Source organism: Solenopsis invicta, chromosome 2 (genome assembly GCF_016802725.1).
Source record: "Solenopsis invicta isolate M01_SB chromosome 2, UNIL_Sinv_3.0, whole genome shotgun sequence".
Lineage (NCBI taxonomy): Eukaryota > Metazoa > Arthropoda > Insecta > Hymenoptera > Formicidae > Solenopsis > Solenopsis invicta.
This window is the reverse complement of record NC_052665.1, coordinates 3,575,201-3,603,039: the sequence shown is the minus strand read 5'-3', so window position 1 is coordinate 3,603,039 and position 27,839 is coordinate 3,575,201. Positions and strand designations below refer to the sequence as shown.

General features: G+C 41.2%; 2 protein-coding genes across 11 annotated transcripts in view; both read left to right on the top strand.

Moving 5' to 3' along the window:
• LOC105198996 (teneurin-m) overlaps nucleotides 1–27,839 on the top strand; it is a 535,513-nt gene that overhangs the window by 415,103 nt on the left and 92,571 nt on the right. The window lies entirely within an intron of this gene.
• On the top strand, nucleotides 38–4,386 carry LOC120356962. Its single transcript, XM_039445989.1, has 2 exons — nucleotides 38–2,355; nucleotides 3,107–4,386. Exons 1-2 carry the CDS (start codon nucleotides 1,997–1,999, stop codon nucleotides 3,108–3,110), a joined length of 363 nt encoding a protein of 120 aa, XP_039301923.1. The 5' UTR covers nucleotides 38–1,996; the 3' UTR covers nucleotides 3,111–4,386.

Here is a 27,839-nt window from a genome sequence, read left to right as displayed (position 1 = left end):
ATATGGTATAAAAAATATAGACATTTAATATTTATATTTAAAAGTACAAATTAAATTTATCTTATTTCTTATATGTTATATAAATTTAATTTGTAATTCAATTCAATTTTTTTTTCTATTTAATACGTAAAATACGCGAAAGATATTTCTAACTTCTGACTGTAACAAAAAATCTCCCGATAAAACGGATGTGCAGCGAGAAAGGGGAAAAAAGAGGGCAAAAAGAGACCCGGCTACTCTTTGACTGAGCGAAGTTCATTTGGGAGGCAATTAAACTTGTTCAGTAAATTAAGCGCGTAATGCGTAGCTGGTATAGTTCGATGGGTTGCGGGTCGCGTCAGCTGTTGCGTTCGCCAAGCCCTTATTATACCGAGTTATGAATTTTTGGTGGGTGGCGCAACACCGGCAGGAAACGCAGCACACCGGCGAGGTATAGCTGAGGTAGTGTACAGTAGTGGTAGCTATTTAACACAAGGCCCCCGGACGTCTGGGTAGGACTTTCTCTCCATCTCGTTGTTTCTACTTCTCTCTTTCTCTGTCCTTCGCACGGCGCAGCAGCGCTTATGCGCCAACCCCTTGCCATAGGTCGTAACCTTCCGGCGTGTCGAGGTAAGCAGACCGTACCAGACGGCTCCAGCTGCACCGTCGCTGGCGCTAGTAGCGCCCAACGATTTCCGTTCTGGCGATTAATCCTCGGCAGAACGTCTGCCGGTTCTCTAGGAAGGATCGCAGCCGAGCTGCTACGCGAAATCTTGATGATAGCAAGGGGTTGTATACAGTATACTATACGCGAGATCAGCTGTCGTCGAGACGCGAGCTATTAAACAGTCACCGCGATCGCTCGAGTGGATCGTCCTCTCAACTATCGCAATGTGATGATGCTTCGAGCGTAAATGACTTTGCGCGCATAAAGAAATCGATCGATCGTTGAACGCGTTCGACTGCCCGCAGAATAACAAAAAAAAAAAAAAAAATGCAATGTTTTTATAATATGTGGAATAAAGTACGTTACTCGATTGTTGAATAAATATCGTTTTATGGAAGTTAATATATCGCCCAGCGGCGACGTTACGCGATGACGTAATTTAATCGGTTTAACCGGTTCTGCCCGAGCGTCATTCCCCATTTTTATTTTATTTTTTTATTTTTTTTTTCCATCCCCGTCATGCATATGAGCACGCGTGCGCTAAAATGCGCGAGAGTTTTCCGCGAGTCGGTGCCAGGGTAGCATATATATTTTCGAGCAATTAGTGTCACGATCTTTTTCTATCCGTGTGCTTAACTTTGACACGCTCTGTCACTCCGAGCCTCGGTGTACCCTTCAATCCCAGTTGTCTGCTATTCGGATGCGAGTAATTACGCGTCACTCATGGCTCTTACGATCGACGAGAGCATGCCGGCGAAGTTTCCTCGCTCGAACGCGAGCGAGCACGCGGAGCCAGGGGAACTTCTGTCGCGGGAATGAAGCGTCTGACTTTGCTGAGGCGCGCAACGATTTCCCGTCGCGATCGTTTCGAATGTCGATCTATCGCGTTGCATTACAGATTGTAAAACTCACGTTCGAGCGAAGGCGCCGCGCCTGCACGCCGTGCAATCGTATGAATTCTGAAAATCGTTGGACAGTTGTTACCAGTTGTTACCGGATTAACGCGAAATTAATATATCAAAATACAATGCGAACGCAAGATCAAAATTACTGAAATAAATCGATCACGCGTATAGACTGCGTTAGATAAATAAAAAATCATAATTATTTATAAACGCGTCTACTGTCTCGGAATGAAAAGTGCTTCGAGTTAGCTTATCGCTGAGAACCGTTCTATTCGTGTCATTATCTCGCTAATAAAATGAGCTACATATCCGGTCGTCGTAATTCCGCGAGCTCGACGTGCGCTCGCGCAATTTCATGAAACTCTGTAATCTCTACTAATAAAAGATAACCCCCGCGCGCGAATGGTAACCCGAGCGAAAATTTCGCTCCCCTCCTCCCAGACATATGACGCATCCGCGACAGTACTCCCGCGCACATCCGAACGAGCAGTCCGTCTCGAAAGCCTGTCGAATGCAGCCGGCGCGCGCGCTGCACATTTCATGTCGGCTTGCGCCCGGGCGCGATGCAACCGCAGCAAAGCTCGGCAAGCTCGTAGTTCGTAGCTCGTTAGACGAGAACACGGCCGACGTATCGGTTAACAGGCCGCTGCTTACGCTGTTGAGACTTAGCGAAAGCCGCAGACCGTCGCTTATTAAACCACCCCTAATTATATTTCAATATGCGCCCGCGAGGTGGAGTACCGAGATAGGAGATTGGCCGAGAAGAGCGGGCGAGGAAAGCGGCGGCGGTGGCGGAGATATAGCGTGAGTGGCGAAGAGGAGGCGGAGGGGGTGGAGGACGGAGGAGGTTGAAACGCCAAGAGCTACGGGGACGCAACCCCCGGAATATGCAACCCCTCTCGACCGCGAGACTCCGTCGCCCGCTTCCCCCATTCCGCTCGAGCGCAAAGATGAATTTGCCTGCTACTCGTGGCAATTAATAGTTTCGTCCCCAATTAAAGGAGGATATTAAAATCGCGTTATGTTGCTCGCAAAACCATCGACGGGATTTCATTAAAAGCTCTATTGCCGACATTAACGTTATCCCTCGTATCCGTACCCACCACGGCGTCCAATGATAATACTCGAAAGTACAACGCGCAGCATTAAGTTTCGCCCGAAGCCGCAAATCTCAGACGTATGATTTCGAATTTGCAGTTGCGCGACTAAAACTTCGCCGTGAATACTTTTGCGCATTGAGCGTAATATACGTATGTTGCGGAATTCTAAAGCGGTCTGCATGTGATTGCGTATCTGCATACCGATGACTGCCAGCAGAATATTGCAGTGGCCATACGTGATTGGAATTTATTTGAATGTACCAAAATGTGATTTGCTATGCTACATTATAACAATTACAATAGTTTCGCTGTCAATTACATCGTACATCTTCGGTTCGCAATGAATTGCTCGCAATAAATGAAATTTTTTTGGGGTGTGCATGTTTTATATAAATGCGCCCGTTTTATATAAATGTACATTTTTTTCTAACGAAATATTCCTTTTTATGTTTCAGGTGAGTTGGGTCACGAAACTATCACGCCGAGGGCTTATAATTCGTCCTATAACCAAATCTATAATTTCCCTCCCTCCCTCTCTTTAGCGTAAGTACAATAAACAATCGATTGATGTAATATTCATTGCTCGATAAATTATTATCGTGTGTGCTGTAATTATTATCGCACGTGGTAGCTTTAATTTCAATCCATCGATAACCGCCTCTCATTTTGCTTATATCCGTAATCGCGTACTATTGTTGAACAGTTATCGCGTCGTAAAAATCTTTAGATAAAATTTCCACGAGGAGAAAAGGTTTAAAGAGAGATTAAAGACACTAAAGATTAGCGCGTTAAATAAATCGCGTTAATTATCTCTATTACTTGTTATATAGTTTAATTTTACACCGTAAAGATCATCAATTTGCAAAAGGAATTGCAAACCTTTCCGGTCTTCGATGGACTTCCTTCTTCATGTATTTAATACCGTTCGATCGATTGCGAGGTCTTTTATTTAAAGTGTTCCGCTACTCTATCTCTTTATTTTCCCGATAATTCCTCATTAATTCCGCTGAGGTTATTCATCTTTTAGTCTTCATTTATGCGAAAAGTTTGCACTACCTCTGAATATCATTATCCACATAGCGCCCTTTTCTCTCGGCTCCTCGGGCGATTTGATTCCATTGTTGAAGAAGAAACCGGTTCCAAAGGAAACTTCCTTGTATCGTAGTTTAGCAAGCTGTTCAGACAAAAGCATATATATATATATATATATATATATAGCTTATGCAATAATAAGAGTTCTTTCAAAATTACTGAAAATTCAAGTTTATCGAATTACGTGACATTTTGTTGTCGTGCGAAACCATGTACTAGCGAAATACGCCTGCTGTAATATGACAATATACGTGTAAATTAATCGATCGAAGATACTAATACCTGCAAATTTGCATAATCCGACACCCAAATAACCAAGTAACCTAATATGCTGATAAGCGTAAGCGGCAACCCCAGAATTCTATGCCCTATAGTAACAACACGTTGAATGCTCAAACACACGTACGAATACATTAATCAAGTATTTAATGCAAAAAGGTGTATTTTTTTTATTTTTCACTACAATTAAATACAAATTTAAAATATTTGACGACATTAAAAAATTATTTGGATACTGTCGCAGTAATTTATTTTTTAATATTTAAATAATGTTAAAATACATGTGTTTATATACATATCAATCTCATATTGACATTAACATTATTTGATTCTTACAGTATTATCATTAATGTCGTAGAATGGAAAAAAATACAATTTTTTTTTAATATAATCTTATAAGTATCCTTGATCACCGCGTTAATAAAATCTAAAACAATTTTCATTATAGAGGCAAAACGAAGGCGTGAATAATTATTATATTATACGAAATATTAGCGCACGCGATCAGCTTGAGCGACACATCGATGCTCCTTCGGTGTTCGATCCGCTTTCATCTTTAGCGCGAACAAAATCTACCACCCCCTGATTATCCGTGAAAATCTTCCACTCTCCCTCACCGCTCGTTTCGCACCTACCCCTTTTCACCTTTACTCACCTCGGATTATCGATTGCCTCGAGGCATCGTTTCGTACATGTGCAACGCACGTCGACACAAGCGCGTTCAAGGTAATAGCTGTGATTACGGAGGGATGATCCCATCAGGGCTTACGAGACTTTTAACGAAACTTTTCGACCATACGAATTCCGGTATGCCCGGAGGCGGGCATACACGCTGGTAGAAACGTTATTTTGGACTCGTGACGTGACGCGACAATAAAATTGCAATTTGATAACGAAATCACGAATGTAATAAACACTTTATAGATAATGGCTCGCAGCGAATGGTAAAAATAAATAACTTTTAATAAATTTTATCTATTCACTTTTCCATTTGGTGCGTTTTACCAATTTCGGTCATTGAAATTTGTGTTTAACATTGCGGTGACGTTAGAATTGTATTCTCATTTACGTGCAAATTTTGATTTAAAAAAAGGGAGTATAATTCAATTATTTTAAACTTTTTCCGAAATCCTTCAAACTTTTCCGAACTTTTTCTAAGAATAATATAATTACAGATATAATTGTATAATTAAATAATGAATTTTTCACTTGACGTTGTTCAGTTTGACGTTGTTCAGTTATTTATATTATTCGAAATTTCATATTAAATTTTCTTTATTGATGTATTTTTTACAAGCGTTTTAAAAATATTTTGACAACATCGATAACGTTGTCAATGACCACCAGGGGACCATTGAAACGTCAGGCAAGTTGTCGAGATCATGGATGACTATCAAGATATTAAACGAGACAAATGGTTAAGAAGCGTTTGACTAAAAGCATCGAACAGGTGTGAAATCTGGCGGGAGCTCGAGCAATTGCGCGACTGATGCGGAGGCGTTGTAAAGCGCATCCATCACTCATTAAGCGCAGCTGCGCTCGCCGATTTTCATTGCCGTTGCACCTGCTCGCGCATGTTTCGCAAATATGTCGACGCGTGTTTTCCAGCATGTTGTTGGAACCATCGCAGAAAAGTTCGGGAAATCCTGAACAGATACTCGGAAAGTCGCGTCATTTTCGCGACAAAAAGAAATTGAAAAAAAATATAAACGAGGAGCGTTACAGAAATTAATGAATAAAACTTTATATAACTGCATTGTACAAAATATTACATGTTAATTGCGCGCGATATTACGTTATGATAGTTTAAAATGATAGAGAGAATACGCCGATTGTAAAAATTTTATGTTATTCATAAATAAGTAAATGCCGCAAACACGATTGGTTGCGCAATATAATTACTGTATAATTATTTTGATATACTATATGAAATAGTGGATTTATTACGCCTGTTCAGCGCACACAATTATTAAAATAATTAACCTCATACAATTCGAGTCATAAGTTGAATACAAAACAAGAATGACAATTGAAGTAAACAATTTTATGTAACGTCTGTCGAGACAAATAAAAATGTCAAGTGTGACATTAAGTATACTGTATATTTATCTGCAAATCGATACGCGATTTGTTACCGAAAGCAACTGTTTGACTCGAAAGTTTGTTACAGTTATTATATCCTGATGGACGAACGGGGAATCGACATAGCTGCGAACACGCGAGGAAGTCGATGCGATAGGGGCAGATAGATAAAAAGACAGTGAAATAATACAGACAGGGTAGGCAGATTGGATTGATTGATAGCATTTATTATAGCGTGACTAATGGTTGTATTTCACTAAATATATCAGCCCCATGAGAACGACACGCGCATTGGGTGAAACACGTCGCGGCTTATCTATTCACTCCAAAATACAGTCCCGTAATTTGCATATTGCATACGCTTCTAAATTTCGAAGCAAATCGATACTTATAATATCGATTTAACACAATAATTAACGATAAATTCGCGGAAATCAGATTTTCGCGGGGATTGATAAATCGATTCCGTCGGCGCCTTATCCTCAAGACAATGCGGCTTTCAACTTTGACTTAAGTATTGATCACGCGAAGGAGCTCTCGGGATGATAAATTGTTCGACGACTAAAAAATTAATCTCGGGGTGGAAAACGGTGTATAACATTCCGCGCCATTGTCTCCTCATCCCTGCTTCTTTCTTCCTTGTTCCGAACGACAATTCATCGAGGCATTTGCACCTTTGGCACGAAGGATGGTGGCGACCGAGGTGATTAATGAGCGACCGGAGTTTTGATTATGGCGAACCGGAGGGTGGTCCGTCATGCAATTAGAAGATGAATCATTCCTAAGCTCAAATCATAGTAATCCGATGAGACAGGCGAGTAGAGAATGGAAGACTCTCGCGAGAGAGAAACGATGCGATGAGAGGCAATTTATTTATAACCACGTTGATAATAGGTATTCAGTGTCGAACATTAATGTATCTCATTAAATTAACGCATAATATTAATTCAATTACTGTAATACTGATTATAGTATGTATTGTACAAAAATCAATATTTCGGACTCGTATATTAATTAATAATAGTAACATGTTAATTTAGACGCGAAATTATAAAGAAAAAATTTTTCTTTATAATTTCGCGTTTAAATTAAAGGTCAATGCTTTAAATTATTAACAATAATCGATAGAACGATTTAATATTGCGGTGACCTTTTAATCAATTTTAACAAAAAAAAAATGTTTTTTTTAACTTTTGACCTTTGATATTTAAAACCATGGTAATAATACAGAAAATAAAATATTACGCGATTATATCTTTACGTAATCTGAATATGTATGATTCCACAAAAATAAATATATAATATTCTGCTTTAAATTAATGAGATATTGAAAATTCATTTTTATCTATTTATATAAGTTATCAGTTACAGATTTTATCGGATTATACTAGAGATTTTTTTTACGCTGCAGCATAACTAATGGAGTTTTTTTTATTAAAGGTCGTTGAAAGTTTTTAGAAATTTTATGATATCTGCAAATTTTATTCAGACACTTGACGCAAGCGCGCTTTCAACCGAGCGAAAACTTGCGGAATCTCTTCGCGGTAATCTTACGTTAATTGTAATACATAAAGCTATCAAGCCAGAGTATTGTCGTTAACTAATTAAGAGATGACTTCAACGCGCGAAGTCGCTCGCGACGTCTGCCAGCGGCAGGATTAATTAAGCCGAATTGCCTCGCAGAGTTAAGTTCCGCGATCTCATAACCGGATTCAATCCACTCTTTCATATTTCTTTCTTAGTATCGTTTGTCTAATCTGAAAAGGGAATATTAAAAGATGTCCAATTCCGCTAAGTATGATGACGGTATATTTAAGCGCTTCTTTGTTTCGCGCGAGTTGATTATCGCGAGACAGATTACACTGGGATGGTAATCCTAAAGAGAAATCGCACTTTCCAAGTACGAATCGAGTACGTTAACAAGATGTATCCAGTGATGATACAAAGTAGACGATTGTGTGTGATTGTCGTATTCGCGGAAAGTTCTGTAGCATGAATTCTTCTATTTAATTGAAGATTAAAGCGGTTCGATCGTATAAAGCGCATCGAATATACAATATAACTGCGCCTTTACATTACTGCGATATAACATTATCATAATGGAACATTAATAGTTTCCAAACTCGACTTTCCAACAGCACGAAGGCAGCGCGGCAGCGCGGTGTCTCGTGACGCGCGAGTTAGTTTTCAACAATTCGCCGGCTGGCAACATTTTAGTTGTCGTTCAGCTCGGAATCAAAACGCATATTCGCGTTCTCGACAATTGCGTCAATCTCGTAAATTCATCGTCGCCATCAATTTGTCCGCGTCGGCCACTCCGCTAGAGTGGCCAGAGTTTCTCTTTTTTCTCTCTGCTCCTCTCTGTCTGTCTCTCTCTCTCTCTCTCTCTCTCTCTCTCTCTCTCTCTCTCTCTCGCTCTTTTTTTCTGTACGCGAAGAATCAGCAGACCGTTCAATCGCGACCAGCTGGACCGGCACAAGCCAGGCACTGTGTTTGGTCCCGACGTGATTCTCGTGAGAGAGCGCGGGCGAAACGTGGAAAGAAGGAAAAAGCCCCAAGATGTGCACGAGAACTCGTGAGAAGCACTGCCATTGGCCGGTACGCGTATCTCCTCTTTACACACAATGGCACCGATTGTTTATCTCGAGATCGCCGCATTCATGAAAGCTTCATCGTCGTGCTTCAACCACACAACTTGGGCGTATAAGCGCCATCGCGCCCCGACATCAACTGCCGTCATTGTCCTGGCGTCGTCGCTCGCCTGTCGTCATCATCATCTCGAGAGATAGAGGAAGATTCGAGGAAGAAGTGAGGTCGAAGATCGAGTACCGTCTGGCACAATGCGCAGATTCAATAAAGAGGTTCCGCGATGGGAATGTTAGTATTAAAAAAAAAAGGAAAGATGCTTTTTTATATAAACTTATGAGATAGAATTTATCAGATATATGGAATGCTCCTTTTGATTTTGAATTTTTGGTAACACGTTACACTGTAAAAAAATTTTCTCAAAATTATAATAGGTGTATAGGTGTAAAGTTACAAAGTAGTTGTAAATTTCCATACATTTGTAAATTTGCAATATACAAAGGTAAGATTAATTTTGTAATTTGTAGAAGAAAAGAGGGTAACTTTTTAAAATTATTTTTATGGATAGCCATATTACAACCACTTTTTTTCTCCCACCGATTATGCAGTGCATTAGATTTTTATAAATCACATCCTAAATAATAAATATTTCATTACTTTGAGTCTAGAATCTGCGAAACAACACTTTGACGAATATAATCGTCAAAGTGTTGTTTAAGTTTCAATAGAAAATATTAATTATAAACAAAGTTATTTAATAAAATTAAAATGGGTATACATTATCCTCTGGATCTATATACACATATTATTGTCTTCTCCTCTATTATAATTAAACAAATTGCAAAAGTAAATTTACAACATGTATGGAAAATTATAGAAACGATAAGGTCAATACGTTTTACAATTGTATTATACATTCAAATATTGTCTCTTTATCATACATGTTGTAAACAATAGAATGACTACTTACTGTGCCCGCATCTAGTGATGCTAGATGAGCAGAGTTTTCACGCATGCACAGTGAACGTTAATTGCATTACATTTCACAGCGATATATTGTTGTATTACGTTACAAAAATTTAGATAAACATATAATATTTAAATATTCTGTTATATATACGTAATTTTCCATGTAAAATAAGATATATTTACTCAATAAAAGCAAATCTACGTGTTTTGTGGAATTACATAATTTCTATAAAATTACATGATTTTTTTTTATATTTACGAGACTAATCATATAATTTTTACATCTATTATATGTAAATTTACTGAATTTTTTTACAGTGTAGATAGAGCCTTCAAAATCAGTGTATCTCTAGAAATTCAAAGGATCTAACGATATTACAGTACTGACAAGATATATCTAAGGATATGATAGAGGTACCTCTATGTCTGCCACAGAGTTCCAGAGAGAGAGAGAGAGAGAGGGGGGGGAGTGAGTGAGAGTTACCTGTTTCAGAAACCGCATACTACTAATCTTTAACAACACCCTCCTGAGGGCACCCCTATGCCCGAATACCGAAAGTCATCTCGGTATACGCGCGCCGTACGCAGGATCGAATACGTATTCGCTGGCATTGCAGTCCGCGTTCGGTCCGTCACGATCTCTTCACTCCTGATTCTCGACTCGTTTGCAGCTTTTTGTCAGTCCGTGCGCCGGAAGCCCGCTCGGGCTCGCTCGCCACCATGATGTAGCGTGCCCGGAGCCCGGTCCGTCCGTAGGGATTTTGCACCGCGCCCGGTCTCGTCGCATAAAGGGTTGCCCACGGATGATGTAGTGCCGTGTTTATTGCGTCCTATTTGCTTCTCCGCCATCAGCGTTGCCGCAATAGCGCGGAGCTCTCCTCTCTCTCGCTCTCTCTCTCTCTCTCTCTCTCTCCCTTCGTTGTGTGTGCTCCAGCGCGCTCGCGTTCGCGCAATGGCCGACGGCGCGTGTGTATGCGTCTGTGTGCTGAGCTGGCTCAACTCTCGCTCCGCAGGAACTAATTACAACGAACCCCGGCTTGTTGGCCGAGAGAGTGCAATGTTTTCGTTCTTGTGCCCAGTGGTGTACCGTCCGTTTTACCGCGGCCACCCTCTTCCCTCCCCCTTCCCCCTTCTATTCCACTCTCTCGATCTCCCTTCTCGTCTCACCACCCTCAAACCCGATCTCCTACTGCGTCCCTCGCAGCATCCTCCGCATCCCCGAATCCCAACGACGATACCTCGACGCGACTGTCCTCCACGCCTCCTCTCCCACGGGATTTGCTTACAATGCGGAATCCGCCCGGGGGAGGAAAAAAATTTCAGCTTTTTGAAATCGGGACAAAAGAAGCGGCTAGAAAATCTGGGAGAAATGCGTGGCGCCGTATTGCGTGCGCGACTAAGCGTTATATAGCACGGGATGATCTATGACGGGTAGGAACACATATTATGAGTAACTCCGGTATATTGTTCCTTGTTGATCTGTAACAATCGTGCATAGGCGAGTCATTAAAAATTGGGAATTGTCATAAAAACGTTTCCGTCAAGAGATTCCAATTCAATATTACAGTGGGTCAACAGGTAAATATTGAGAACGAAGAGATAAAGGGGCTTTTGTGTTAAGTACTTATTATTAATTTTTACTTAATAATCTTCATTCATTTTAATTTACATACGTTCATAATTCGACATAAACGATATTATCGTGTTTTCAGGATTTACAAAGAGACATAAAATTTTGTTTACTAGAGATCGAAGTAAAATTAATTGAAAGCGGATTGATACAGAATTTATATGTCGATCTCTCTGCCGGCTGCAGTACATATTTACGTATTCTGGAAAGTTATGTCCGATCGATATAAAGTCACGTGGAAACGCCGGATGCTCTACCTTTTTTTTTTACAGGGGGGCCATCAGATTTATGCGTAACAGGTATCATAAACTGTGGAGAGCTTTCCCGAGCGTCAACAAAATAAAATATGAACATTCGTCTCCAAAAAGTCGTAAATTTCTTGACTGTACGAAATAGCAAACTTAAGTACCGGTTTCTCTCCAACTTGTACAAAACTTTCTAACTTTTACGTTTTTACGTTGTCAATAGACATTATTGGCATATTATCTACACAGATAATATCTCTCCTTTATACACAATATTTCGGCAAAGTTCGATTGGGGGATTCGGCGAACGCTTACTCGCAAAGATGATCTCATTGAGCTCTCGTTATCGATCTAAATGCTCAGCAATCACTAATTATCGTCGTCGACAACCATGGATACGGGCGGGGCTCTGTCCCACGGATAAAACACAATAGTTCGAAAAAAAGAGGGCGGAAGAGGGGTGTACCGTGCGCTCGTTTGTCGCGCGCCGATACGATAAAAACAGCATTGATATGCGCTGCGCAGCCTGCGTCGTTTTATTTGTATGGTGCATATTTTCGGGGGGAGTCGAGGGCACGCTTAGGGGTGGGAAAAAGCGGGTGTGGGTTGACGGAGGTCGGGAGACAGTGAAAGGGCACCGACGAACGGGAAGGGGAGAGGCGACGATAACGGAAAAAGGAGAAAACAAGAGTTTCGATGATTGATAGATGCCAGCCGATTGAAAACTGCGCCCCGATGTCTGCTCGCGCGAATGAATTTCACGTGCGGATTCGCGCGGCGGAAAGTCCGCGCCGTAGATCTCGCTGATCGCGACCGTTTCATCATCGCTCGCCAAGTGACATCGCGTCGATATTGATAACATAAGATACGCTCGCGTTATATTGCGTTCCCAGCAATCTTAACCGCCGATTTTCCTCGCGTTAAATGCACACGTTTTGAGCCCCGGGATAGAACTGTTTTTGCGGTATTGAAAATCCAGTAGCCGCGCTCGTACTGCCAAAATTGTGTGAATACGAATTATCAAAAATACATTCGTCGGCGAATACAATTACCGCAAAAAAGCACGAATACGCGCAACTACGCGTAGATTAAAAGTAAACGTCATATCCGAACCCCGCACACTGCAAATTTGAACAAACGGCAAATAGTGTTTAAAAAAAAAGAGGATACAAATGCCATCCCCGTGCATCAACGTGCATCAACGTGCCCCGGTATCGGCACGTTCTAGCACTTAATGCGAATATTCGTGCCCGTGTACTAAAACAACTATTTCGGTATCATCTAACAAATAAACGGATTGTCCAGCAATTTTCCCCGGTAGTAACATCGACGCGCTTTTATTTGTGACGACATCGTTTCGGCATCCATCGGTTGGCCTAAATGGGCAACCGATTATAGAAATCTAGCACGGTCACACAACCGTGCTGATCCGAATTGAAAACGTATATGTTGTAACAGCGCGGACTACCGGGAATGCAGCGTTGCAGCGTAATATCCGCGGAAAAAAAGTATTCGCTTCGTTCCATTCACGTCGCGCGAATGCACCGTCATCAAAGTGCCAATAACTGACCTCATTGTTTCTATTCGTAACGCGCAATAACCTTGCGATATAAATAAACGTGCGACATAGGAAGTGAAGAGAGACGCCCCTGCCCAGGGTGTTTCCTACAGTTTTACGTCAACGACTTATATCATCGTATAAATTATTTGTTCGAACTTGAATTTCATGATTCTCACAAAATCAAGCTTGGCCGTTTACGCGTAAAACACTAAAGCCAAATATATTAGCAATCTTAACCAATTTATTTTATTATTATTTTTTATATTGTGAGATCCAATTTATAATAATTTACATTGCTAATATTGTCATGAAAAAATTTCTGTGAATAACACGTAAATAATTCATATAGATGTAATTGTTAATAAATAATATAAACAGTCGTAATCGAAATTTCTACATTTCAAAGAAATTTATTAGATATATGGTTGGGATAAAGTTGTCATATCGTTTCTTCCTTTATTTTATTACTTCATGCAAAGATCACATAAACAATGAGAAACGTTTGTTTGTCTCGGTAGCGTTTTTTCTTTCCAAAAATATAGTTTCGATATTTGTGGTATTTACGTGGTAAACAGAAAGTCGTCGCTGCCTGTATGATTTATTTCGAAAAATTTTAACAAACGTTCAGCGGTTATTCCGGTTAAACTAAGAATAAACGACCGTGCACGTATCCACACGCACGTAGAATTTCATCAATTATAAGTAATTCGTACCATTTCATAAATTGACATCTTGATAGATGTTGCAGGTTACCGTATTACTTCGTGCTATTAATGCCGCGCTTTTCGCATTGGCGAGGTAGTGCGGAACGCGAGGTTTATTTATCTGAAACTATATTACAGCAAATATAATCATTATTTGCCATCTAAATGTGTTTACAATATCTTGTTAATATTATAAATATTGATCGTTCATAAATAGCTCGGAAATAACAGTTTTAAACTTAGCGTTTGTATTATCAAATAAGAATCTCGGGGAAATTGTTGTGACAGAGAAGATTAAAAAGAAGTTACGAGACTAAAGGTTGCTTCTTGCATAACATTTGTGTTACTAAATGGCAACAATGAAGAAGACAACAAGGATCTTCCGATGATCCGTTGCATAATGCAACAAATGCGCAAGTTTTCCATGTTTATTATCAAAAGCGATCGTTCCACGAGGAACAAATGTTGTGCTTTCGTGCGGTAATATTTGAACCACGGTTCGTGGTTCGCCGCAGAACTGATTTGTCCGCCACGAAATGCGGGGAAATCGACTCGCAGAGAAATAAATACGTATCGTCAGATTGCAGAGATCTGTTCGAAGAGAGTTAGATACATGATGGGACGGCTCTATAAAAACCCACCCAGATCGATGTATGCAAAATTCCGCGGAGTTAAAATAATGTCAGCCGCATTCGAAAGCGTCACGCATGATTCCATTTTTTCGATACTATATAATCGAAACTCGCTCAACTTCAACTTCAACCCCGGATCTGGGTTATACGCGTCCCTTACCCCGCCACTCAGGCGGGGAGGGTGAGTGTCAATAAAATGATACAGACAAATAATAGCAACGCGACGCGTGCTGAAAAAAATACATGCGATCATCTCCGACCGAACGCGCGAGTACATCGCGTCGATGTAATTTCATCCATAGCAGGATACACCACCCTCTGCCTGCCTCCCTGCCATTTTCTGAAACGTTACAAAAACGCGGTCGGAGTGTGCGTTGGGTGGCGGGGGCAGAGGACGGGGGGGAGCGATTAATGCGAGCAACGCGAGAGCGCACGAACGGCCGGAGGGCAGTTCGAGATTTCAGAACGCGCGCGTATATGCACGGCGGAGCAGCGCGAGTGCTGGGCTGCTCTGACTGCTATACGAGCACCGCGGGTATTGTTATCGCTACGCCAGCTGCCAACCCCGTTTCTACCTTCGCGTATGTGTGTGTGTGCACGCGTGTACTTGCAATCCTGTAACTGCACCACCGATCCGCACACGAACGAGCGGGTAAGCGAGCGAACGAGCGAGCGAGCGATCTTCTCGCGTGGCGTACTCGCGGGACGTCGATACCAGTATCGTCGACGTATTTCTACAACCTCAGGCAATACGGTGACCGAATGGACGTAACCCAGTAGCACCGTTCGTAGGAATCAAGTATCTCAATCCCAGCTGAGTAGCAAGGATTATATTTTTAGCTGTGCACACTGAGGAACAAAAATTTGTTGAAATTTTAAAATATTTAATTCATGCGACTAAATATTGAGTCGATTTAATTAATTATTGGTTAAAATTTTGAATGGTTGACATGAATGGACCGTACCTTTTTTTGTGCAGCTCTATAAATTGTTGAATCAACTCAATGTTTAATTAATCGTATCAAAAAAATTTAATTTTTTAACAAATTTTTAGTAAGTGCTGGTATTTTGAAAGTTTTTATAAATGATGGCAACATCGTTTTTTTTTCATAGTACCCTTTAATATTATATTTTATAAAAATATAAATGTGTGTAAGGACATAGCTGATACTTGATTCCTACCCTTCAAATGCAAGCGATCCAATTTATTGATTCAGACATGCTTTTTCGCTTCCGTTGTGAAACGTCGTTTGTTCTTTCCTGTCCATAACAAGAGAGATTCGAAGTTTCCTTCTCCTCTCAGGAAGGGCGTCTCTTTGCGTACGCGTCAGTGAATACCCCGGGGACCGACCCTTCGGACCGGACCCTTGAAAAGTTACAGTCCCGAATCAACTATTCGACCGTTCGCAAAACTGATCAAGCTTACAAAACTTCTTTCACAGATTCTGATTTTGTTTCCTAATTATATGTCTTGTCGAGAAACTCGCGTCGATGCACTTTTGTTAATGCCTTTAAGATGAATTTAGGGACAGTCAAAATATTCGCTGAGGTATGCCAAAAAGTGGTGAACGTAAAATGCGCCGGGAAATTTTACTAGCTTAAATATTTTCATATAAAACTAATCCCACATTAATTGTTCAACTTTACATGATAAATTTGATAAGATACGAATATAAAACGAATTCGTGGAAATAACTAATTTTATAAATTACGCAATATAAACGCAAGTAACTGGTATCGTTGCACCTCCGTGAAATACAAAAAATTATATATTTTTCTTTTAAGTTACACCTTGACGTCTTCTATTTGTATCTCATCTTTTGCTTCTATCTTCTCCGCTAAACTTTTCTTGGGTTAAATAAGGGAGAGATCCCGCTCAGGGCGTCGATATAGCTGGAACTGATGCTACGAAGGGGTTTCGTGGATTCTCGCTTTTTCTTTTTACCGCCGTCAGTTTCCTCGATATCACGTTACGCGTCCAGGGATGAGGCGGAGTATCTTCCCCTGGAAGCCACCCCTCGGCCCGAGTGAAGCCGAGAGATAATTCTCCGCTGCAGCGTCATTAACTTCTTCTTATTGCTCGAGCTACACACCCCCGAAACGCATCCATTCTGGGTATAGAGGGGTCGGTGGTTCGTTTTATCGAACGACCCTCCTATGCCATTTGTAGCTCATCGATCAACGACGAGCCGGCGAAAAGAATACCCCGGCATCCACACCTCCGCGAGCACGGATTTCCTCCGTAATCGAGTTTGTTCTCGATTATCGATGGTCGCACCTCCCGGGAAACACCATCTTCTCGCTTCGACCCCTCGCCGGTGCAAAATACTGGCGTGGGGTGGCTTACGTTTGAACAATTGGTATGCATATTGCCAATAGGTTGAAACTTGATAAAAATATAGAAAGAAGCTTATTGGGTAAAATTTGCTTATAGCAGTAAATAGAGATGCTTTCCTTAATAATGTAACACTTGTAATTGAATTTAATTATTTTGAGTATTAAAGAAACAAAATTTGAAACTCGAGGAAAATTTAAAAGCAAAACATTTTAAGAAGGTAACGCTTATTATTTACCGAATCTGTTTAAAAAGAAATCTACTTGCCACTTTTTCCCTACCGTCTGAAAAAGGGGAATGTTTACATTTTCTTACTTCAGTCTTTTAACGTTTCGCATTTTCAAGGAAGAAATACAGAATTAGATTATTATTTTTCTATTTTTGTTTCTTAGGAAATTACTTAAATCATGGTTAGTCAGTACTCTCGCGGTTCATAAATGAAAATTGAGATCTCGACGCGAGCACGAAGCTTAGCCGGACCAGCTGAAGCGTAGCAATTGCGAAACTCATTGCGAACAATAACGATAAGACCACGAGAAGTTCACGCTATTATTCTCGAGCGTAACGCCGCCTCTACTAAATTCCTAAGCCGACAGTATACACAATCTAATTTCACACGTCGCTCTTGAACAGTACGGGCGACCGGACACGTTCGCGCATGGAGATCGACGACGTGGCGTGGCGTAGCGTGGCGTGCGCGAGCAATTCGCAGGACTAATCAAGAGAGCGAGGAAACCCATTGCCGTTCCTGCGCCGGAACTTTATGAAGCGCGCGTGCCTCTCGCTGCGCGCGGCCGATCGATCCGTCACGGCGTCAGCCTGCAATACCATAAAATATATCCGTAATGATATTCATATATCGCGCCGGCCGCAAAAGCCCGATGAATGCCAATATATGAAAATGCATAGCCCGGGAAAGAAAAAGGGGACGACGAGGGCTCGTTGAGTCACCGTCTCTGTTCCCGCGAGTAGTAGCTCAACGTAATCCCGGCCTTTTTTCATGCGTCTTCCCTGCACGCGATGATCAGCGTCTAGGGACATGCGAGGACATGTAGGGCTCCCCCCTTCCTCTCTGACCGCGTCCTAATGAAATATCTCGTATGCGAAATTGACAGCAATGAAATGGAGCGACGACGAGCTGCGGCCTTCAGATTTTCCTTCCCTCTAGAGGCCCAGGGAAAACCGCAAAGGCTCGCCTGCTTTTGTCGTCGAAACCCCCCGATAATCTGCCCCGATGTACTAGCGTATTGCGCGACGAAATATGACGGATACTTTTTGCGCGTTTACACAAAATGAAAATGAAAAACGAAAGTTGCAACGCGAAGAGATTTAATATAGTCGCAAAGTGGAAAAGTTATTTTTTATGAAAAGCGCTCTCAATTTTTAGAACATTTTGAATTCCCGAGCATATTATTTTAATACAATTTCTACTCGCACACTCGCGCGGCACGTGGCGCGATATACGCAACTCGCGAGAATTCAACGTAATTTACGCGTAGCGGATTAAGAAATATCGGTCCGATTAAATGGAAATTAATTTTCGTTCGGTGCCGTCGAATTATCGGATCGCTATAAAATACATAATCGTATCGGGGAGAATCCCACGCTACCGGGCTGTTTTATTATTTCGCGTTACCGGTTGTTATATTCGTGCCGTCGACGATGGCTGCCGCAGCGTTGCGCACGCGGACCTGGAAAAATCTTTAGGCACGCGTTTCCATCTCCAGACTTGGGAGGAACGAGCGAGAATATTTCTGCCGCGGAATGGTGCTCGTAAAAATATGAGGAACCCGTCGTAAAACGTAATCGCCGATTAGCCGGGGAAGTCCCGACGGCAGTCCTACGGGAGTGCAGGGCCGGCTAAAACGGTCGCGAACCGACGCGGCGCGGCGCCGCGCGACGGAAAGTTTTTCGCTCGCTCTCATATATACGCGGTGCGAATGGAGCGAGGAATGGACGATAAAGACCGGATCGTAAAAGTAACGGTGAACAGGCCACGCGGAAGGAAAAGCGGAAGAGTTTGCCGCTGGGGACGCGCACACTCGAAAGGAAGCATTTGTAGTCGCAGAAGGAATCCTCGATAATCATAAACCGAGTCTTTGGTGCCGCTTTCATTAAAGCGGAGACGTGATAACGAATTTTAATGCCACTAAACACACGCCGGTCTCTAAAATACCACGGCTAAATATGTGCGAATTTACGACGATTTTCGAATGCAACTTGCGAAAAATTGCACGGTCGAGATGTCAATCTTGTCATGCTTTTTGAATAAACTATATTTAAATATCAAAACCATGTAAATAGTGACGTTGTTTTTTTTTTATAGTATGATAATATGATGTAGAATTTATCAAATAATAAAGTTTCACTTTTTTTAGTTTTTCATTTAAATGCTAATCACATATAAAATTCAGATTAAAACGGAAAATTAAAAGATAATGGGAAAGAATATATTGATTTTTATTCTATTTTTAAATTTGATTTTAACGCAGGTATTTAGAAGAGGGAAGGTTTTTTTTGTCTATGAAGATTAAATTTACAAAATTTTTAATATTATTATTGAATTATTGTAACAATGGATTAATAAAATCGGTACAATAATAAATTGTAAATATTAAAGTAACATATATTGCGAAGCTTTAAAACTATATAAAATTCAATCGATTAAAATGTTTATTTTTAAAAGTTTTAATCACAAAAAAACAGAAATATTGAAGGTACTAAAATATCCATAAACAAAGTTACACAGAACAAAGAGAACGCACGCAGACAATTTCTGTGATTTCAACAATTCAAGTCGTACTATGGCATCCATCGCTAATTGCGCGGAAGCCATCGATCCTCAATGTGGTGGTTAATGATTAATGAAGCCACGTCCGGAAGAGGGCAAGGGTTGAACAAGATCGCCCGTTCTACGGCCCTGTTAACACTGACCGACCCATCCTGGCCTCGGATACCGATCGGGGTGGCTCGCGCAAACGGTAGCAATAAACGCCGCCGGACTGGTCGAGTTTACATCGATAGAGACGCAACCCGACTGTAAAAGTGGATGCGTTGCGCGATATTTATAGTTAGAGGTTTCTTGGCCGTTCGTGCGTGTAGGAGCTTCGAAGAAGGGGTCTAGAGAAACTAGATCCGAAGAGAGGATGAGATGATTGCGCAGTCATTCTCAAAGGGCGTGTCCCGGTGGAGTTTCGGTGAACGTGCACTGCGAAATTGTGAATATTATATTTGTATTGAATTTTATTTAACGCAGATTTAATGTAAATTTAGTAAAATTAATTGAACGATTTAATTCAAAAATAAATAGAAATAAAATGAAAATTCCTCTCATGAAATAAAAATAAAAAGACAAAAGAAAAGCTTGAGATGACGTAAAGCTTTGAATTTCAAATGTAACTTATTCGATACTATTGATTAAATTTTAATTTATTGCAATGTACGACGAGTCATCAGTGCCGGGCTAGAAAGGCTTTGAGAATCACTGTGGCGGAGGAGATAAGTCCGAAAATATGGCGGTAGCAAACGTCGATCGAGGACAACGAAACGAGCGATGAGAAGGGGTTGGAGGAAGTGCAAGTAATAAACATTGCGAGGGGAGGAAGGGGAGGTCGGGTACAGTTAACCCGCGGTCGTAAATGCCTCCACGTAATTATTATGCCCAGCGTAACCAAGGTCAGCCACCTCAGATAATACGTTGGTGAACGCCGGTTTACCAAAATGCGTCGGTGCAGTCGAGTTTTGACGCTGTCGGCATCTAATTATCTGGCACGCAATTACGTGTACCCTGTCATAAAAGTCGGCGGGACTATTCGCCGCTTTTTTAGACGGCACTCTGCGACTCCTCGTTTCAAAGGTACGCCGCAATAACGAACTAACGAGTTGTCGGTTCTTTATCAGTTATCGGATTGGCACCGAGCCAGCTGTCCGTAAGAATCAAACAAAATACATAAAATGCAATAGACTAATACTTAAACAAATAGTATTTAACGAAGCTACTTTGACGTTGTGTAACGTTGCGTTACACAATTTATATTTTTATGCTAACTTTTTGCATTAATTTTTTTTATATTATCAATTTAGTTCCGTAAAATTGTTTCGCGATATATCTACATTCCAATGCGATAATATCCCTTCTCGCACTCTATTCATGACAAAATGATGGGAGTCGATCGTATAATTGTACATTGGGATACAGTAATTACCACGTATGACTACGTTTTGTTTCACGATTATCTATTAATGTCCCAAATAGCTGATATTTGTGCTGCACAAGCATTACACTCAAAATTAATTATCACTGAACGCATAAATGAGTAATATCTCGTCGAATTATATTTGCATGAGTTTCTGGATCGACAAATAATACTTAATACAGTTGCAAAAAGTAACAGAAGATAAGCAATAAGCTATAATAGGACAACTAAAAATTCAAGATTTTATTTTATATTTAATTTCTCTCTCTCTCTTTTTCTCTCTCTCTTTCCCTTTCTCTCTCTCTCTCTCTCTCTCTCTCTCTCTCAACAAATAATACGTAATACCGAGTTGCAAAGAGTAATAAGTGACAAGCAATAAGCCACACTGAAAATTCAAGACTATATTTTACATTTAATCAGGCTTTTTCTCTCAATGCATAATGTTAGCATACAGTACAGATCATATCAGTTCTACTTCTGTGCAGATTCAATTTCCTCCACGAGTATAATGAGTCGACCTCGCGATCTAACAACTACCGCTGCCGTCATGCTCAATTAGATGTCAACGACTTCTTAGGATCGCGATTAATTTTAATAGTTGGCTCATTGGAGCAACTATTGAACGCGACGCTCGGTGCTCTCTCGAACAATACACTACGCGTATAAATAGCGTATATAAATTAATCGAATCATTTCAATATAATTTCCTAGTCATATTAAATGTGTTACCACAATAACTTAATACAGTTGTTATCTTAAAAACTGTAATATATAATCTTAAAAACTGTATGATCCTTACATACAAAACGAGATAACGTTTTATTTTTAATACCTTTAAACTTTTATAACGATTCAGAATCTTCAGAGCGCTCGCAATGTATCAATTTAAGAAATTGTTATATAGCGTGACAGTATGCATGGGTTTATTATAAACCAGTAGAGTTTATGATCCTGTTAGACGATATGTCGCTCGAGGATTAGTTTAGATGCTCGTTGTCAGTTAGCTCGTCGTGCGAGACGAACGATAACGCAGACGATGGAGCTAGCTGAACACGACGAAGAAGCGAGGCCTAAGGAGACGCTAAACCGGAAGACGGCGAGTAAGGGCGGAAGGGGAAGCTTAAGGACCGAAAGGCCCCATTGACGGACGAGTTCCTCCCGCTCGCCCATTGAAACACGTAACAGTGCGCCGTCACGCCGTTAATCCGCCGTCTGCTCCGTAATGCCCTAATAACATTCGCACCGACAATGGATCTGCTAAAAGTAATGCGGCCCCGTAGACTTACCCCCGTCATTCTACCCGCGTGCTGCGAGCATTTTTAAACGCGCCAATAATGGTAGCTCGGATTTACGGCGAGAGGATACAAAACAGCGTGGACCTGGCGACAGAATGCCCGGCAAATCGTTCACAAAGCGCATTAAACGTCTCCGCCGCGTCGCCGTTCGGGAAATTGGGAACAAACGGCGCTCGAGTGTCCTTTTTCCTTCAAGGAAAAGACGACCGTAACGAGATGGTCGCGAGATGGGAGGGATCGATACCCGCCGATAATCCGCTCGGATTCGTATTCGGGATCGGAATACCTACTTAGAGAAATGCTTAGGAGACAGATCACCTTTTTTTCGAGAGCGCTTACACCGTACCGGTTTTAATAAAAGATTTACCGGGACGCAGTCGTTTATACTGTACCAACGTGAATATAAATGGAAAGAGAGAAAAGAGATTGATTTGTGCCCTGTTTAAAAGTTTTCTCAACCGAATAGGAATATAAAAACGACGGCGCGCGGAAAATACATGAATTTATAATTCTGTGAACATAATAAGGGATCTCTTCGCGGTAACCGAGATATTTATAAAAGATATTTTAACTTTTTTTAATGTAATGAGTAACGAAGCAATTAGATATTTCTCTAGCATGACGGTTAGGTTGTTTGCGGCATTGATTATTAATATTTCATATGAAAATCTCATACGGTATAATTCTGTGATGCTCTTTTTTACATATTTACATTTCAAAATCTCTCAAATACACAAACACGCATCATTAATTTTTTACCCGTTTTTACATTACTCATACTTTCCCATTTCTTTATTCGTGCTGAAATAACGCCGCACACTTATTTGCGCAAAAGCAAGGCGAAGGTGAATAACCATCGGATGATGAAAATTTCATGCGTGCATAAGCATGCGACGTGTCTGCGACATTTGATCCCCAGCGACCTAGAAAACGACGTCGACGTCATTTAAAGAGTAACACAGAGAGACACGCGAGCCCTTGATGGTTTTGCCGCTGTACCCTACCTCACGTCGCGGAATCGACTTCCGCGTGCCACGTGCAGGGTGCGCGTGTACACCCGCGCCACCCTTCTGTAGAATGTCGCCAGTGGACAAGTCCGAACCACGCTCCCTCTCCCGCACGCCCCCTGCGCCCTACGCTCCGTCGGGAATGACGAGGGCCGTCAGTCGTCTCGTTTGTGGTAGCGCGTGCGTGAATGGACTTTGACGGCCGCACGCACGAATATGCCAACTCACACGTACGCGCGTGTACGGGCGGACGCAACGGCCGCGGCGGCTATATACGCAGCTGGACTCGCTAATGACCAGACGCATCCAGGAATCAAATTCAGATGACGGGCCCGGGTGGTGGTGCGCAGCCACACGCCGCGGCGCCGCGCCGCAACTGCACGCACCCCGACCGACGACGCCGCGAGGTCGCATTTCTATGCGAGCCGTGACGCCCATTCATGCTGCCAATTATTATCGAAAACGACGTAACCGTACGCGCTTGGGAAATTGGCCTCCTCGACTCGATTTATACAGTATATACTCCGCTCGCAAGGCGCTCTCCGGGGGGTAGTTTTTGCCGAGTCTCTCGCCGCCTCGCCCTACGCGACCCCCGTCGCGCGATCTCTTTCTTCGAAGGAGAAACCCAACCGTATCGAGGTATTATTAAGAAGATCTAGGCGTTCGCAACCTGTTTATCTGAAGGAAATAATTGAGCGTTATTTTACACTTGAAACGAAACGATCGTGTTTCGACTTGCGCGGAAAGACTTGCATGCTGCTGTTCTGTACACGTGTCCCGAACGGTTGAGAAGAAAAAAAATTCGTCGAAGGAAAAAAGTTTTGTGAGCGTTACGATTATTAATTGTATCTTTGCTAGCGTACATTCCGTATGTCTTACAATAATTCGTCAAACGTATGGCTCGGATTTTGTTAGATGTATACCCTGGAAAAGAGAAAAGTCTGCTCTAAAGTTATAGCATTTCTCTTTGTAGTTTTCCAGCTTTTAAAATTGTTGAGAATTTACGACGGGTTTTCTTTCGAGCGAAAATTTAAACGCAAATGAGCACACGAGATCGGCGATACATGCAAAAATATTTCCGTGCGTATAGAAGCAGATCGGTTCAAGGATTCATGGATTTCCAGCAGGGGTGAATGAGAAATGGAACTTACACGTTGTCCCGAAATGAGCGATTTCAAAATCAATTTTCTCGATACCAGCCCCGCTGACAGGTTTCGTTCTTGAGGGTGAAACTGACGCTTTTCGTAGAGAAGGGTAATTCGGGCGTATACCAAGTTCCTATGAATAATGGAGGGTGTTTCTCAAAATCCGGAACGCACGTCGGACGTTTATTGGTACGCCAGCAGCATTGTATGCATCGCAGGCTCATACGAAAGATTCGTAACGTGAGAAAATTGACATTTTCGCCGCGAATTTGATTATAAATGATATTTCGTTTACAATGCATCAATATATTAATCCGAGCATCAATCAAAACCGGCCAACAAATTGCATAGAACACCGACGATATCTATTCACCAAAGCCGCTGTCAGTAGACGCAACGGTGGATTATTAATATGGTTATCGCGATTGTTAAATAGACCACGCTAATATAACGAGTAAAAAGTACAACGATGAATGATGATATTTTGATTATCGCTTTGTAGCGAGTTAATAACTGAAAACACGAATGTATGCGAAACGTTAATCTAATTCGATCAATAGTCGATCCCATTGGCTACGAAATACCTAAATCGAGACGCCAACGTTGCAGCGTTGGCGTATCGAGACGATTGGTACAGTCCACTTCCGTCGTCGTAAATCTCGCCGGCGGTGAACGAACATTCGTTTAAGTATAGTAACGCGAGAGCGAGGTATCCAAAGATTACTAAGGCGCTGCCAATGGAGGTCAAAGGGGCACGGCGATCGTCTGAAAGGAACCACGGGAAGTATTTCGTTCCGAACCGACAGCGAAGAATTTCGGGCTCTTTGTGATTGGCAATAGACCGAGGAAATTGGTTTGAAATTCGCGGGGCTATGGAATGTATTGGCAATCAGATTTCCTGCCCCCCAGCCACCTCCGACGTTGCCCTCCGTCCTCTTCCCACGTCCGCCCTCTTCCTTCCGCCAGACCGGCAATGAAGGGTGCGCCAGGGAGTGAGAGCTTCCCTGGCATTCTCAGAATGTGGCGTAGGCCAGGGATGCTCGGGGCGGCGCGATGGCGCTGATAGTGATGGTGATGGTGGTAGTGCAATGGTGGTGGTGGTGGTGGTGTGGTTGCTGTATTTTCTACCACCCCTTATCTTTCCATCTCTTCGCGATTCACGGAAATTCCACGATCACGACGACTCGACGCGAGAGAGCTGCCGGTGCGGCGCGGCGGCGTCCAAGTGATGGAACGTCGAATTGGGTCGACTGTCTGAATGGGAGAGCAGTATGTGGAGATCGCGATGTCGAGTGCGATTGGGATATTATCTGCGAAGAGTTTATGTCTGAATGCGTTCTGTGTGAGAGCGGGGTTGATGCCGTCGTAAAAGAAGATAACGCGCTTCCCATTTGTAGCCGCTCGTCTCTAAGAACTGAATACGGTACGGACTCTCCCAACCGTGATATAATCAGTGGGATGACGTGCGTCAGGAGAGTGGAAGACTAATTTGTCGGCGAGAATATCTTGACAATGTCAAACAGAGGATACGCGAACTACATCGGAGAAATTTGCCGGATGTACGGTAGTAAGAAGAACCACGGAAAGTTCTTATGAATAAGTGAAAAGCAAAGCAGATCGCAATCTGGAAAAGTGATGGATGCTGGAATCGTAGGAAAATCTAATACTAAAATGTAGATAGATCTTTATCCTTTATCGTCGTGAAATATTTATGTGTAAAGTGATTGCTTTAAAAATTGAGACCTCGTTGCTTTCACTAAGATTTCAAATATCATAAAAAGTATTCTGAAATAAAAGCAACTTATTATTTTTTATTATAAAATTTTTATCTTGTTACTATTTTATTCCTTATTGCACAGATGTTCCAGCGAAAGAAATATATAAAAATTCTTTGCACCAAATTTCAAAAAGTAATCACTTTGTGGAAGCTTTCTATTATCCTTCGAACATATGGTAACAGTTTATCGATAAAATGACGAGCCCTGCATATTGCAGATATTGGATTTTCTTATGAAGTTCACGGAGATTACAAGCCTGAATTTTTCACAATATTCATACTTTTTAGATAAACATCTTTTCGAGTGGATGGGGCACGGTACACGACTGCGTCCATCTAAACATATGTCTATTTGAATTCATGTTTTCGATTAAACTGGTAAACTCGTACGATTGAGTTTTCGATTGACTTTATATAGCACGCCCGAACGATCAATTACCTCAGACAGAAATCTCGGTTCGGAAATAACATTTCAATGTATTGCGTTTTCAATTTATGATAGCGATCCATAGCTAAAACTGTCCGTGGTACGAAACGGTTTGAAGAATAAAAAGCAATAAAGCGGATTTCCAACTAACCGGCGCGAATAACCTCGGCTGGTTTTAATCAGTTTTGTACGTTCGCGCTGGTCACAAAATAATGTGAGGAATATATTTTTGTTACAACAAATATAATTTGTATAAAAATACTTGTATAACAAACTACTACAGACACGAATGTAACGAGTAAAATATTGAAGTAACATTGAAAACTTTATTTTTAGAACTCATGGAGAAAACAAATATAAAATTGTTTTTAAGTTACCAAAAAAAACTTTATATTTAATATACAATACATATTGATAAATGAAATAAATAAAATAAAATATTATCTAAAATTCATTTATTCACCCTATAGCGCGCGCTATTATAGTATAAATAAATTTATCTCTGCTCACATCGTCAATAATTTATTTCACTTTCTCATTTCTATATAAAAATTGTATGATGTAAAAATGGAAACAAAAGGTGATTTAAATTTAATAAACTAATTTAAAAAGTTCTCTCGTAACATTTTGACGTGAGACGTTAAATTCGATAATTGCTCTATTCTGTTTCTTTTTGAAGAAGAGATGCTGTTGCGCGAAATACAGATGATCATGTAAAATGCAACTCATGAAATTCAATGGATTCCTTGCTTCAAGAATCCGGTCAGCAATAATTTCTCGGCCACTAGCCCGCTATTAAGGCTATCTGGAAATCACAGAGAACTATCCGATTATTGTGTCTCGCGGGCCAATTTCAGTAGAATAGGCCAGCGAGAATAATTAACAAAGCATTTAATTATCGCTCGACTGATATCGTACGGATTTCGCAAAGACAATTTCTCGCCGGGTTATAATGAAATATAGCTTAATAAACGAATTCTGGGGATATTCATGTTTTTCTTCCTATACATTTACCATGTCATATTTCTCTGTAATAACTATGAATACGAATCCTATTATCGTTAATCTCTTATTTGAGTTGACGAGAAATCATTGTTTTAACCCGTAACATTTATTCATCGTAATTAATTCTATGCGTGATTAATTTCAAATCAATTCCGAAATTCGTTCACTGATATCTATTAAAAAAACTGCCATGAAATGCCATACGTATAGTTAATCAGTTT